General features: G+C 44.2%; 1 protein-coding gene across 1 annotated transcript in view; it reads right to left on the reverse strand.

Moving 5' to 3' along the window:
- COL4A2 (collagen type IV alpha 2 chain) overlaps positions 1–15,936 on the reverse strand; it is a 213,213-nt gene that overhangs the window by 160,533 nt on the left and 36,744 nt on the right. Inside the window, exon 4 of the mRNA XM_079971032.1 lies at positions 6,129–6,209. Within this exon, the coding sequence (XP_079827158.1) occupies positions 6,129–6,209 (81 nt within the window). The remainder of the gene's footprint in view (positions 1–6,128; positions 6,210–15,936) is intronic.

A 15,936-nucleotide genomic window follows, 5' to 3' on the forward strand; every position in this document is an offset into this window, starting at 1 on the left:
AAAAAAAAGATATATCTGGTGAATATCCTTACAGAAAGACCATTTTCTTCAGCATGCGAATAGCTCTGCTTCTCTCAGCAGCATAGCAAGCCACTGGGGTGCCTGGGGCAGGAAAGCTAGAGGGTGGGTTGTGCTGCTGGAGCTGCGTCTCTCCCAGGCACCTCCACGTGGGAGATGCTGTGTGCGTGTGCCAGCCCAGCATGGCCTGCAAAAGCAGTGTGGGGCTAGGGTTTTCAGAGTTTGTTTCAGAGTTAGGGTGAGGAATGGGGTCTGGACAGTAGGCTAGATTGTTAACCCTCCCCAACCCTTGTGGACCAGGTTGGACAGGTGGGTGGAGCTGCCCACTTGTCAGTCATCTAATGTCACAATATCACATGACCTTTTTTGCCCACAAGGGTCTTCCATAGTACGTACTTGGCAAAGTGCTCTGCGAGACAGAGCTTTGAAGCCCAGGCAGAAGGCGGGGTATAAATAATAAATTGTTGTTGCTGTTGCTGCTGTTGTTACCTGATAACCAGCAGAATATTGGCAATTCCTTTTCAAAGTGCTATCTTGCTTTGTGAGTGTGAATAAAAATCCTGATCTGCCCCCACCACTTCTCTCAGTCAGTCTGTCATGTGTATCTCCTTCAAATGTAAAAATTGGTGCCTTAGAAGCCTACCTGGGAGACATGACTGATGTGAGCATCTGGCTCTGCATTTTGTTTGTCAGAAAGAGCGAGGGGTCACTCCTCCCAGAGAGAGGAAAAAGACTTTAAAAAGCTGAGCTGCCCTGGCAGTGTTGTTCCCTCCCACCATCAGGGATCCAGATCGGACTTTCTATGAAGCTGGCCATCTTCGCTGCTGGCTTGTAAGCCAAACAGCTCTATTATAGTGAATAGGCTAGCATTAGTCCAGTTTTAGAACCACAGGGCTCTGGTTTATTGTGTTGCCTGTTTTGACCTCCTGCCTGCTTTCCCCTAGTTTTATTTTTAATGAAGTTTCCTAATTTGACCACTGAAGTGTGTGTGGTTACCAACCTCAGGGTTCTAGAAGCCCCAGCCCCCATGCCTAGACGATTGGAGTTCATGCTACTGAAAGTTTAGGCTCAGAGTTGTGCGAGTCCAATACGTTCTTCTGAGATCTGGGAGAGACTTGGGGAGTTTTGGCCGCCTTTAAACTCTGACTAACTTGCAGGGGAACTGCTTGGGAAACACATGGTGTCTTGGTCTCAAGTGTTCCTGGAGTTTAAGAAGTTTAGGGGGTTCTGCCAGGGAAACAAGGAAGCAGCTTGGATATTGGCCTAAGACAAGGCAGGTAAAAGCTGGTCCTATTTTCCCCAACAACATGTGTGCAGGTTGCACTGAGGAGTGCTGGGTGCACTGGCTTTCGAAAAATGCCTGCTTTCATCCCAGGTCCCCTCCCATCCGGGCAACAAGTTAAGTGGTGGTGGCAGCAACTACCTGAGAGTAAGAGCCATTGAGAACACTGCAGGGTTGTGGTGTTGCAGCTGGATAAGGAGAGGGGTGGAAGATGTATAGGCACAGAAGCCTCTATGGACTGGATGAAGTCTGCAAAATTGCAGATAAATAGTTCCAGTGCTTTTTGTAGGGAAAGTAATTCACTTTATTCTGTCATCCACAACTGGCCAAAATGGTTTCCCCACGCTTGCTTTGGGGGTGGACAGGCAGGTTGCTGCCATTTGTCTAAACTGATAGTATGTAATATGCTGAATGTTATGTTATGTAATGGAATGCTATGTTATGAGACCTCTGGGTACAGAGAAGTATACAAATTTAATAAATAATAGTAATAATAAAGGAAAGGGTGTTCTGTTTCCCTTAGCCAGCGTGGTGTGGTGGTTAAGAGCGGTAGACTTGTAATCTGGTGAACTGGGTTCGCATCTCCGCTCCTCCACATGCAGCTGCTGGGTGACCTTGGGCTAGTCACACTTCCCTGAAGTCTCTCAGCCCCACTCACCTCACAGAGTGTTTTTTTGTGGGGGAGGAAGGGAAAGGAGGTAGTGAGCCGCTTTGAGACTCCTTAGGATAGTGATAAAGCGGGGTATCAAATCCAAACTCTTCTTAGCTCAAAAGGTTCCCCTTCTGTACGTTATGTGATGTCTTCCTACATACTTTGTGCAGCCACAGTATTCTGCTGTTGTGAAAAAGGAGCATACTTCAGACAAGTCAATCATCTTCAAATCCCACTGATCACAACAGGAGAAAGTTACACATGTTCTGCTCTCCCACCACAATCAATGGTGCTCAGAAGTGCATAGCTTTAAGTGCATTGTGTCCTCATTTAGTTCTCAAGGAAGCAAATAGACAGTTTGCTTTATTCAAAGGAAGTAAAATATCTAATTTTCAAGAATTTCTCTGGGCTACATTATTATTATTATTATTATTATTATTATTATTATTATTATTATTGAAATACAGTAACCTATTAAACATTAAAAGCTTCCCTAATCAGGGCTGCTTTCAGATGTCTTCAAAAAGTTTGGTAGTTGTTTTTCTCTTTGACATCTGGTGGGAGGGCATTCCACAGGGCGGGTGCCACTACCGAGAAGGCCCTCTGCCAGGTTCCCTGTAACTTGGCTTCTCGCAGCGAGGGAACCGCCAGAAGGCCTTCGGTGCTGGACCTCAGTGTCCAGGCAGAATGATAGAAGTGGAGACACACCTACTGGTATACTGAACCAAGGCCGTTTAGGGCTTTAAAGGTTAGCACCAACACTTTGAATTGTGCTCAGAAACGTACTGGGAGCCAGTGTAGGTCTTTCAAGACCGGTGTTATATGGTCTCGGTGGCCACTCCCAGTCACCAGTCTAGCAGCTGCATTCTGGATTAGTTGTAGTTTCCGGGTCACCTTCAAAGGTAGCCCCACATAGACCGCATTGCAGTAGTCCAAGAAAGAAAACTAGAGGATGCACTACTCTGCAAGCCAGTCTGCAGGCAGGTAGGGTCTCAGCCTGTGTACCAGATGGAGCTGATAAACAGCTGACCTGGACACAGAGTTGACCTGCGCCTCCATGGACAGCTGTGAGTCCAGAATGACTCCCAGGCTGCACACCTGGTCCTTCAGGAACACAGTTACCCCATTCAGGACCAGGGAGTCCTCCACACCCACCTGTCTCCTGTCCCCCCAGAACAGTAATTCTGTCTTGTCAGGATTCAACCAATCTGTTAGGTGCCATCCATCCTCCAACCGCCTCCAGACACTCACACAGGACCTTCACCACCTTCACTGGTTCCGATTTGAAAGAGAGGTAGAGCTGGGTATCATCTGCATACTGATGAACACCCAGCCCAAACCCCCTGATGATCTCTCCCAGCATCTGCATGTAGATGTTGAAAAGCATGGGGGAGAGGACAGAACCCTGAGGCACCCCACAAGTGAGAGCCCAGGGGTCTGAACACTCACCCCCCCCCACTTTCTGAACATGGCCCAGGAGGAAGGAGCGAAACCACTGTACAGTGGTACCTCAGGTTAAGTACTTAATTCGTTCCGGAGGTCTGTACTTAACCTGAAACTGTTCTCAACCTGAAGCACCACTTTAGCTAATGGGCCTCCTCCTGCTGCTGCTGCTGCTGCGCCGCCGGTGCACAATTTCTGTTCTCATCCTGAAGCAAAGTGCTTAACCTGAAGCACTATTTCTGGGTTAAAGTGCTTAACCTGAAGCACTATTTCTGTAACCTGAAGTGTATGTAACCTGAAGTGTATGTAACCTGAAGTGTATGTAACCCAAGGTACCACTGTATAACAGTGCCCCCAGCTCCCAGCCCCTCTAGGCGGTCCAGAAGAATGTTACGGTTGATGGTGTCAAAAGCCGCTGAGAGATCCAGCAGAACTAGGAAACAGCTCTCACCTTTGTCCCTAGCCTGCCGGAGATCAGCGACCAGTGCAACCAAGGCAGTTTCAGTCCCATGATGAGGCCTGAATTCCGACTGGAAGGGATCCAAATGGTCTGCTTCTTCCAGGTGTGCCTGGAGTTGTTCAGCAACCGCTCGCTCAATCACCTTGCCCAAGAATGGAAGATTTGAGACTGGGCGATAGTTGGCCATATTGGCAGCATCTAAAGATAGTTTTTTAAGAAGCGGTTTGATAACCGCTTGAAAAACTATAAACGGAAAATTTAATTTAATTAGGCCTTATTTTCTTATACTCCATAGTAAGACAAAAACATTTCCATTAATTTTGGTCACCTCTGAAGATTCCAAATGAACTTACGATGAAAGTGGCTACACAGCTATCAAGTGCACTGTTATAAGATGCTGAGAAATGCAACCTCTTATTCAGGAAGTGCTGCTAGTAAAGATTTTACATTTAAAGAAAATAATTACAACATTCCGGACAAATTAGATGGCTTGGAAGTATGCTTGCTGTCAGGGGCTCAGGAGCAGAGGCACAGGGAAGAGAGGAGATGGAGAGCGAAGGGGAAGAATCCGAGGGGAGCGTAGGAGAAGAGGACAGTGGACCGAGGGATTCCATGAGCCTCTCCAGCGAATCGGAAGATTCACAGAAGGGGGCGCCAGTGGCCAGGGGTAGGGGGTTCCCAAGGGGAACGCCCCAGGAGCAAGGGGGCAGCAGGGACTCCCAGAGCAGTAGTTGGAAATCAGGACCAGCTTCCCCACCAGAGCAGAGTGGGGGGGGAAGAGTCACAAGGATCGGGGCCAGTGCATTCCCCACCAGGGAGAGAAGATAAGGCAGGGCTGACCACGCCTCCATCAGAAAGTCGGACAACGGAGGAGAGGTCAGATCTGGCCAGTGTCCCGGAAGAGGGAAGCAGTGACCGAAGTAGTGTAACGGTTAGGAGAAAGGTCACTGGGTTGGCGCGAGAGGCAAGTTCAAATGTACAGGAGCGCGGGACAGCAGAGAATGAGGATTGGGAACCGGGTCCTAAAGCCCACCGGAGGCAGGGGGAGGAGCTAAGCGACTCAGCGTCGGAAGAGTCCAGAAAGGGCAATGCCCCAGCGGGCAGGAGGACCCAGAGGAGGAGAGAGCAGCGTAAAAGGTGGAGCAGGGCTAGGATCTTAAACTGGTGTCATAGGGGAGGAGACTCAGACGGGACTTCGCCGATCTAGGTTTTAAGACGTAGGGCTGCACGCTGTGGCTTTGAAATGGAAACTGAACTTCAATAAAGACTTTTGTACATTACCACAGCCTAGCGTTGGTCCTCTGTGAGCTGGGACCTAGAGGCAGCTCTGACACTTGCATATCAAATCAAATAATTTTTGTTCACTGCTTGAGAAGCTAGGGTATTAAGTACATTTCCCAATATTAGAATTCAATATTCTTCAGTTATAAAGTGCTGTTGCTTCAAAAATGATATAATTCTAATTAAAAACCACTGTTTATTTCAAATCTAATTAAAACAATGTAAGTGGAGAATGTTCAAATTGTTGTGTAGATGTTCACTGTGTAATTCATTTTGACAGTTTTCCAATATCACATGGCTGTACATTTCAATAACAACAGATGAATAAATGCAAGAGCTCTCAAACAGTAGTGCCCAAATCACATTTAATGAGGATTTACTTTAAGATTTACTTTGATGTAAAGATACTGAGGAGCAGGCTTTTTAATGCAGTTATAAAACAGTGCCACCATGAGGAGGTGACATGAGGCATGATTTAGAATTTGAGCTAAGCATGTACCAAGCAACTTGCCTCCATATGCTGTAGTCTACAGGAACATGTCATATGATACCTTTCTTTCCGGCTTAAATCTGAAATGTCAAATGCAATTATAGGCAATAGTTGAATCTAGAATTTCACGAGTGGAATTCTGTTCACAAAGCTGGATGCTCTTGGATCTCTGCTGCATCCGCAGCCACTGAAAATTTGCTAGGGTTTGGGAACCCTTTAGAGCAGTGTAGGTGGCAGCAGGTTATTCCATTTCAGTTCATGGAAGCGACCACTTGGAACAAGCCCATTCCACTAACAGATTACCCCTTCTGTTCACAGGAGGCTCCTTCTGTTCATGGAAGGACATATTGGGTATTGCTAGTATTGCATTGTTGAAATGTTTTGTTATTATTTTTGTATTGTTTTGTTGTTTATATCTTAAGTCCTAAATCTAGGGGCAATTGTTTGATCCCTAGGATAAAATGGTGAGAATTCTTATGTGATTAGAAAAAGTGGTACTCACACGAGCTCCTTTTTCTGGGAAACATTCACAACCCCAACTGCAGTCTCTTCCTGCACAAGGTCCTGTATAAGACTTCCCTCCCTGAAAAATAAAACAAACATTCAAATGACAGTTAAATAGCACGGCAACAGCAAGAAAAACAACTAGTATGGCAAAACTAAAGGGAATCATAGAATCATAGAGTTGGATGGGACTGCGAGGGTCATCCAGTCCAACCTTCTGCAACGTAAGAATCTCAGCTAAAGCCTCCATGACAGATAGCCATCCAACCTCTGCTAAAAACCTCCAAGGAAGAAAAGTCCACCATCTCCCAAGGGAGTCTGTTCCACTGCCAAACAACTCTTACCGTCAGAAAGTTCTTCCTGATGTTTAATTGGAATCACCTTTCTAGTAACTGGAAGTCATTGGTTCAAGTTCTACCAGCTAAAGCAGGAGGAAACAAGCTTGCTCCAACCTCCAGGTGACAACTCTTCAGAAATCTGAAGATGACTATATCATCTCCTCTCATGCTCTTCTTTTCCAGGCTACACATACCCAGCTCCTTCAACCATTCCTCATAAGGCTTGGTTTCCAGAACCTTGATCATCTGGTCACCCTCCTCTGCACACCTTCCAGTTTGTCTTAAATTGTGGTGCCCAGAACTAGACATAGCATTCCAGGTGTGGCCTGACCAAGGTAGAATAGAGTGGGACTATTACTTCCCTAGAAGAACATTTTAAGTGATTATTAATGATTAATCATTAACCAATCTTAAATTGAATACTATTTACTACTTTGATGCATAGTAAATTAAAAATGACATTGAAACAAAAATGTTTTAAAGTGTGTGTGTGTGTGTGTGTGTGTTTGCCAACAAAAAAGAGAGAAGCTGCAGCAGCCTCTGTTGCTGAATGAGAAGTGGTTAAATATTCTAAAAGAAAAGACATCACTGAAAATTTAATCAGCCTTACAAGCAGTAAAGTTATGTACACTGTATCCCTGCTAGATACACTGGTATGAGCTACATGTGTGCTTGGAAAAAAGAGCAAGATTAAACAGAACAATATTTCTGCAGATGGGAACAGAGCTTACCATTTATGTACAAACAACTCAAAGAATGTGAAACTGCAAGTGACGCCTGAATGCATTTCTTAGTGAAAAAAGGGAGCTCATCTTATTCATCAAAAGATTTTTGTTGGAATGCAAACTTTGAAACTATGCACTGCAAAGCAAAGGACAATACATCCTTCCTCTTCCAGGTTCACATAAACCTGTTGCTCCAATGTATTATTTCTTACCTAGTATACTAGGGTTCTCATAGAATCATAGAATCATAGAGTTGTAAGAGACCACAAGGGCCATCGAGTCCAACCCCCTGCCAAGCAGGAAACACCATCAGAGCACTCCTGACATATGGTTGTCAAGCCTCTGCTTAAAGACCTCCAAAGAAGGAGACTCCACCACACTCCTTGGCAGCAAATTCCACTGTCAAACAGCTCTTACTGTGAGGAAGTTCTTCCTAATGTTTAGGTGGAATCTTTTTTCTTGTAGTTTGGAACCATTGCTCCGTGTCCGCTTCTCTGGAGCAGCAGAAAACAACCTTTCTCCCTCCTCTATGTGACATCCTTTTATATATTTGAACATGGCTATCATAACACCCCTTAACCTCCTCTTCTCCAGGCTAAACATGCCCAGCTCCCTTAGCCGTTCCTCATAAGGCATTGTTTCCAGGCCTTTGACCATTTTGGTTGCCCTCCTCTGGACGCGTTCCAGTTTGTCAGTGTCCTTCTTGAACTGTGGTGCCCAGAACTGGACACAATACTCCAGGTGAGGTCTGACCAGAGCAGAATACAGTGGCACTATTACTTCCCTTGATCTAGATGCTATACTCCTATTGATGCAGCCCAGAATTGCATTGGCTTTTTTAGCTGCTGCATCACACTGTTGGCTCATGTCAAGTTTGCGGTCAACCAAGACTCCTAGATCCTTTTTACATGTACTGCTCTCAAGCCAGGTGTCACCCATCTTGTATTTGTGCCTCTCATTTTTTTTGCCCAAGTGCAATACTTTACATTTCTCCCTGTTAAAATTCATCTTGTTTGTTTTGGCCCAGTTCTCTAATCTGTCAAGGTCGTTTTGAAGTGTGATCCTGTCCTCTGGGGTGTTAGCCACCCCTCCCAGTTTGGTGTCATCTGCAAATTTGATCAGGATGCCCTTGAGTCCATCATCCAAGTCGTTGATAAAGATGTTGAATAAGATGTTGGGTTCGGTCAGTCAGCCAGTTACAAATCCACTGAGTGGTAGCATAGTCAAGACCGCATTTTACCAGCTTCTTTACAAGAATATCATGGGGCACCTTGTCAAATGCCTTGCTGAAATCAAGGTAGGCTACATCCACTGCGTTCCCTTCATCTACCAGGCTTGTAATTCTGTCAAAAAACGAGATCAGGTTAGTCTGACATGACTTATTTTTCAGAAATCCATGCTGACTATTCGTGATCACAGTATTCCTTTCTAGGTGCTCACAGACTGTTTGCTTAATGATCCGCTCCAGAATCTTCCCTGGTATTGATGTCAGACTGACTGGGCGGTAATTATTTGGGTCCTCTCTTTTCCCCTTTTTGAAAATAGGGACAACATTTGCCCTCCTCCAGTCTGCCGGGACTTCGCCTGTTCTCCAGGAATTCTCAAAGATGACTGCCAGTGGTTCTGAGATCACATCTGCCAGTTCTTTTAATACTCTTGGATGCAGTTCATCTGGCCCTGGAGACTTGAATACATCTAAACTAGCCAAGTATTCTTGTACTATCTCCTTAGTTATTCTGGGCTGTGTTTCCTCTGCTGAATCATTTGCTCCAAATTCTTCAGGTCGGGCATTGTTTTCTTTATCGGAGAAGACTGAGGCAAAGAAGGCATTGAGGAGTTCAGCCCTTTCTGTGTCCCCTGTTTGCATTTCACCATCTTCTCCTCTGAGTGACCCCACTGTTTCTTTGTTCTTCCTTTTGCTACGAACATACCCATAAAAGCCTTTTTTGTTGCTTTTAACCTCTCTAGCAAGCCTGAGTTCATTCTGTGCTTTAGCTTTTCTGACTTTGTGTCTACACGTGCTGGCTATTTGTTTGAATTCCTCTTTGGTGGTTTCCCCCCTTTTCCATTTTTTGTACACATCCTTTTTTAATCTTAACTCAGTTAAAAGTTCTTTAGGTAGCCACCCTGGCTTCTTTAGGCACCTTCCATGTTTCCGTCTCATTGGTATTGCCTGAAGTTGTGCTTTTACTATCTCCCTCTTTACAAACTCCCAGCCATCATGAACTCCCTTTCCTTTTAGTATTACTGTCCATGGGATCTCACCCAGCACTTCCCTAAGTTTTATGAAGTCGGCTTTCTTAAAGTCAAGAAACTGAGTCCTAGTATGCTTGGCTGCTCCTTTCCGCTGTATAGTAAACTTCAGAAGAGCATGATCACTCGCGCCTAATGATCCTTCCACTTCTACCCCACTAACCAGGTCATCAACATTGGTTAGGACCAGATCTAAAATGGCTGTTCCTCTTGTTGCTTCTCCCACTTTCTGGACAACGAAGTTGTCTGCAAGGCCAGTGAGGAATCTGTTTGACCTTATGCTCTTGGCTGAGTTTGACATCCAGCAAATATCCGGGTAATTGAAGTCCCCCATTACTACTATCTCCCTTCCTTTTGCATGCTTGGCCATCTGTTCCAGGAAGGCATCATCTATGTCCTCCGTTTGGCTTGGGGATCTTTGGTAAACTCCCACAATGAGGTCCCTGTTATTCACCTCTCCCTTAATTTTGACCAAATTGCTCTCACTTTGGCTTTGAGGTTCTAAATCTTGGATCTCTTCACAGGTATACACATCCCTGACATATAACGCCACTCCTCCTCCTTTCTTGTCTGGTCTGTTTCTCTGAAATAGATTGTAACCCTCCATTATTACATTCCAGTCGTGGGACTTATCCCACCAGGTTTCAGTGATGCCTATTATGTCATATTTAGTTTGCTGTACCAAGAGCTCAAGCTCATCTTGTTTATTACCCATGCTTTGCGCATTAGTGTGCAAACTACAGGCAATTCTCTTAAAGCCAGTTGCAAAGATTTTAAGGTTTTTTTCAATCTAATTTTGTCAAAACAAAACATAGGCCAGTATCAATAATACAATACATACAGAGATGTACCATGTCTATATTTAACTGCTCTTTGCTTACATATCTATGATTGTCCCATCTGCTTAACTCAGAAAGGTCCTAAGACGAATTACATCATTAGCTTCACACAACAGGAAACTAAGGAAGTCTGGACACTCTTCCCTACATGGTGCTTTGAGACAGGTCTATTTATAAACTACTTTGCATCTGGCTATTGTAGTTCACCCACCTGCACAATTTGGCTATTCTATGGAGTTTTCAGTTTTCACATATAATTTACAATTCATTTGCTCTTATTATGTACACATATGTACATACATACATCATACTGTACAGCTCAGATACTGTTTTTGGATGATGCAGAAATTTTCTGCAGTACTTTACTTCAAAAGCTGCATAAACATTGTCTCAGAACTGCAGTGGGTCTTGCGGTTTACTTTGCAAACAAAACGTTCTTATCAAAGTACAAGCTAACATACTGAGATTATAAACATCCAAATAGTCAACTTCCTTTAGCAGACTCAAACAATATCATCTTGTCGGTTCACATCCTCTCTCATTACGTTCCAAGCCGAAGTGCTTAACAGATTCAGGAAATGTCTGTTCTGGGAACAAACAGAAATATTTGAAGACCTACATTGTAGTGCACCAAAAATACTGTTGCTTGTTTGCAAACATGGTGCAAATATTACCAAAAAATGAGAGCATTTTTCACTGAAATTTAGAATATCAAGAAAGTAATTATTTTTAAACAGCCACATGATCTTATTTTGGATTATTTATATTATTATAATTATGTAGATATGCTTTTAGACTTAGGGCATGTACACATTAGTGACTCAGAAAGTAGCTGTCATTCCCCCCTGCTGTGTTTCAAGCTGTGTTTTAAGTTGCTGTACATGAAAGGGAATTTCCGATCTCTATATCCTTTTAGGACTCAATTTAGGACTCCATTTTGTTTGCTAAAACCAGTGCTATTTTTCTAGAAAAAGAGGTGCCGGAACTCACCATGAAACTCCATTGTTCTCTTATAGTGGTGCGAACTCCCGCTGCGCTCTGGGGGCTTCAGGCAGCTATCCGCAAGCTTTCGGAGCGCAGCAGGAGTCCCCGCGGATAGCCGCCTGAAGCCTGGAGAGTGAGAAGGGTCAGTGCACACCGATCCCTCTTGCTCTCCAGGCTTCACTTCGCTGGAGAGGTGCTGCACAGTTTTCCCTCTCTGCGCAGCACCCCTTCAGGGATGCAGGAGGAGAAATGGAAGGGGCCCCTTTTCTCCTGCCACTTCTCTGAAGAGGCGCTGAGCAGAGAGGGGGAGAATATTTTTTTTCCTGTTCTCTCCCTCCTATGGTCTGGTGCGTCCTATGGTCCGGTGCGTTCTATAGAGTGAAAAATACGGTGCTGGGCGGTTGTCACCTTGAGGAGCAGACAGAGAAGGAAGTGGTGGCTGGCAGCAATTCTCAATGGCAAGAAATACCTTCCCATCCCAAGGATTATCCAGGACTACGGATGGATGGATACTCAGTTTCTTAAAATGAGCGCCTTTTTTTTTTAATGAAACAAACCAGGAGACCCCAGCAGAACGCCTTGTGCAAAGTGCTTCTAGGTTTGGCGGCTGTTGTTTTTAAGCGCATTTTGTAGGGGAAAAGGGAAATAATGGCCAGCACGTTGAGCCTGTGCCTTTCTCTCTCTGTTTCTCATCCGAAAGGGGAAGGAGCAGGAGGCAGGGAGAGCAGTCTCTCTCTAAGCAGCCAGGATGATGGCGAAAAGAAATACTGCCGTTGCCACTGCCTCATTCATACGCCCCCCCTCCCCAGGACCCCACGACAGACGAGCGCGTGAGAGGGGAGCATATGAATGGGGGCGGGGGCGGCGGTATTTCTTTTAGACATCATCCTGGCTGCTTAGAGAGAGACTGCTCTCCCTGCTTCCTGCATCCCGGGGGGGGGGGGTCCTGCTGCGATGGCACCCTGCCAGAATAGTGGTGCCGTGGGCGGCCTGCTGCCTCCGCAAGCCCGTTCCTCCACCAGTGGAAAGAAGGTGAAATCAGTGTCTAGCAGCTCCCCTCTAGGGCTCAGAGGAAGAGTGTGTGGACCCCGGAAAACCTGATCAATCACCAAATGATTTACATCTGTGGAATATATTCCATTTCAATTGCTACATATATTTGCAAACAGTATGCATAATAACCTGACAACTCAGGAATTTACTGCGTCATAGAACTTCGAACGGTAGACTTGGACAACAGCCCGGACTGCAAGATAACAGTAAGCCACGAAATGCTGCGCTGGCAACAGACAAGGGAAATACACACATACACAAACTAAGCTGTGCTTGTCAGATTAAAGGATACATGACTGTTCAACATGACTGAGAATTGATTAGCCAGGGACTGGAGACTTTGAGAGTTTAAGATCGGAATGTGGAAGTTATGAGAATCACAAGAAGGCAGAAATATAACTATGTGAGATGATTCTTCAGAGATCCAGAATATGGGAAGTCTGTTTGAAATTTAATAATTAATAATTTGGATTGTAATTTGTTTTTGTTTTGTTTTTTCTTGAATTGGATTATGATTTGATCTGATTTGTTATTAATTGGATGTTCTTAATGGAAAATTAATTTAATTTGTTTTTTTAAAGAGAGAGTTGCAGTTTTAATCTGAAATCTTAGGTGCAGTACTGGGCGCACAACTCAGAAACTGCTTGCGCTGATGAAAATCCCTGTTCCAAAATGTGCCCAGAACAATGGGAGTTTTGAACACTGTTGTTGCGGTTGTTGTTGTTGTTGCTGCTATTATTAATTAATTAAATTTATATACCGCCCTATACCCACAGGGATTCATATACTTAATTCCTCACATAAGGTTATGAGCCCAGAGGGAATTAAATCATAGAAAGTGGAAGGTTTCGTGGTGATTCCAGTGATAAATGTTTTACGGAGTTTTTCAGCTTTTGAGGCTTGAGTTTCAAAGTGCAAAAGATAGAATCCCCCAGCCCCCTCCGAAACCAGGGAGAAGCTTCCTAGGCAAGAAAATAAAATGTACTGAAGAGGTAAAAACTTAACTATACAAAATGCAGTTTGGAGGTTTATAATAGGTCTTATAACAACCTTGCAGTTTTTGCTGTCACCTGATCATTGTGATCTGCTAAAAGACACAATAGCAATGGTTGGGTGACCTGGTATGGACAGTAGTAGAGGGGTAATAACCTCATTCCTCAAGTGGCAAGGCAAAGTTTCATTTTTGTTCTTTTTGAAAAGCTTTTTGGCAGTTTTTCATTTTATTTTTGGCATTTCTCTGTCAGCAATTTTGTTCTTTTTTGGGAATTTTTCTGTTTTTGATTTTTCAAGTGGATAGCAAGAATTTAATCAGCCTAATGGCTATAGGACTAACTTAGTTGTATTTGAGGTTGGTTGGTTGGTTTTAAAAACAATCAAATGGTAAATAAATGTTAAGAAATAAATAAATCTTAAACTTGCAAAAGATTATGGGTGCAACACTGAAGATTCTATTTGCAAAGCACAACCTATTTTAATAGCTCATTTACATAGATAGTTTTAATTATATCACTGTTTAATAACTTTCCCCCCATGTTTTTAGCTGCTTGTTTTATCTGTAAGCCACCTTGAGTCCCATTTCAGGCAAAAGACAGAATACTGTATAAATGAAGAATTAGAATAATTTATCTTGAATAAGTTTTAATTTAGCATTAACTAAATTAAAAAACTAAACTAAAACTAAATTAATTTAGCATTAATCATTTCATGTTTTCACATATTAAAGCAAGGATTTCCTATATTTATATGAAAGCACCCACTGTTCATCTCTAGGTCATTGAAGATGGAACATAACATAACATAACATGAACAGAACATTTTTAAACTTCTTGCTGTGTGATAGACATGGAATTTTCCAAAAGAATCTGTTTCCCAGCTGTTTCTAGCCAGGGTCAGTCAAACGGATGACTGAGTTCTGTTAGGGAAAACAAATAACTGTGCTGTGACACTAGGTCCCCAGCTCTTTTTATAGCTCTTTTGTGTATCAGCATTTTGATGTTCCCAATAAAATGCACAATAGAAAAAAACAACTTCTGGTGGTTGACCAATGTATGATGATAATTTCTTGATGAATTTTTAAAACTAGTTTTGACCTCTTGTCTTCTATGTAAGTTTGACATACAGTTTTGAACACCACCTTAAAATTAGTAGCTTTGCCTAAAATTCTTTGTGTTTCTTCTTCTGTACATCTTATTTGCGCAGTTCCCTGGGCGGGCAGGCAAAATGGGAACAGCTGCTGCCCCAGAGGGTGTGGTCCAGCTGCTGGAGCAGCATTATAAAGCCTGCCTGCCTAAGGGGGCGGGGCTGCTCCCAGCGGGGAGACACCAAAGGGGGTCGTCCCTTGGGGTGGCCCTTTGGGGGTGAGACAAGGGCAAGGGCCAGCCCCTCTGTGTTAATGTTATTAATTATTTAAATGTTTCTAGGTCTTCTAAATTGTTTTTAATCTGTAGTATTTTGAATTTTTGTTTGTTTATTTTTGTTGGGGGTGGGATGGACGTTTGGTTGGGGCTGGGGATTGGTTTAATTTTAGTATGATTGCAAATTATTATTATTATTGGGGGGTTGTTTCTACTGTTTTATTAGTTGGATGTATGGTTTGTGTTCTGTTCTGAAGGGGAAAAGGTCAGGACTGCCTGGGAGTGGGCCCCAGCCAACAGAATGGCTGCATCAAGTTCCACAGGGTGGGGAGTGGGATTCTCTGGGACACCCGATCTCAGTGATCACAGGCAGGAGAAGGAGCTACGCTAAGACCAGACCATGTCATTATCAATGAGGCAGGTTTAGTTGTTGTTTGAAGACTATCCCTGACTCCAGGTCTGATCCTGACTTGAAGGATACTGGAATCAACAAGGGAGACCCACACGACCTTAAGGAGCTGTTGGGCAATGCCAGGTCAATGACTCACATGACGGCTGTCATCCATGACTTGATTGTGGATGGAGGACTTGACCTGGCATGTGTAACAGAGACTTGGTTAGATGAAGCAGATGGGCCTGTTCTTGCCGCTGCTGGTCCACCAGGTTTCTCTTACGCACAGCAACCCAGGTCATATGGGTGTTGGGGGGGGGGGTTTGCAGTCATTAGCTTGCACCAGGCATCCTGTTGGGAAGACCCAGTTTTCTGATGGCATGTTCTGAAAGCTGGGCAATAGGGGCAGTACAGGATTCCTTTTGGTGTACTGACCTCCCCGCTGCACCAAGGATTCCCTGCCTGAGCTGCTTCAGGTCATGGAGGATGTTCTGCTAGAAACACCTAGTTTGGTTGTCCTAGGGGACTTTAACATCCATGCCAACACAACCTTACAAGGGGTAGCTCGGGACTTCGTGGAAAGCATAGCCTCCATGGGGCTGTCCCTGAATACGTTTGGCCTAACTCATAGTCACAGGCATGCCTTAGACCTGGTGTTTACCTCTATGGATGTGTGTGAACTGACAGTAAGTAAAAGCAAAACAAAAGAAGTGCCATGGCCGCATCACTTCCTGGTGCAACTGGACTTCTCCGTGAGCCTTCCCCTCTGCAGAGAGGTGCCGCCCCCCCTCCACTTAATGGATCCAAATGGTTTCCCATGTTGATGGCCTTTCAGCTGATTCCCTAGTGGCCTTACCAGGGCTATCAAC

The sequence above is a fragment of the Podarcis cretensis genome, assembly GCF_951804945.1.
Source record: "Podarcis cretensis genome assembly, chromosome: 3".
Taxonomy (NCBI): Eukaryota; Metazoa; Chordata; class Lepidosauria; order Squamata; family Lacertidae; genus Podarcis; species Podarcis cretensis.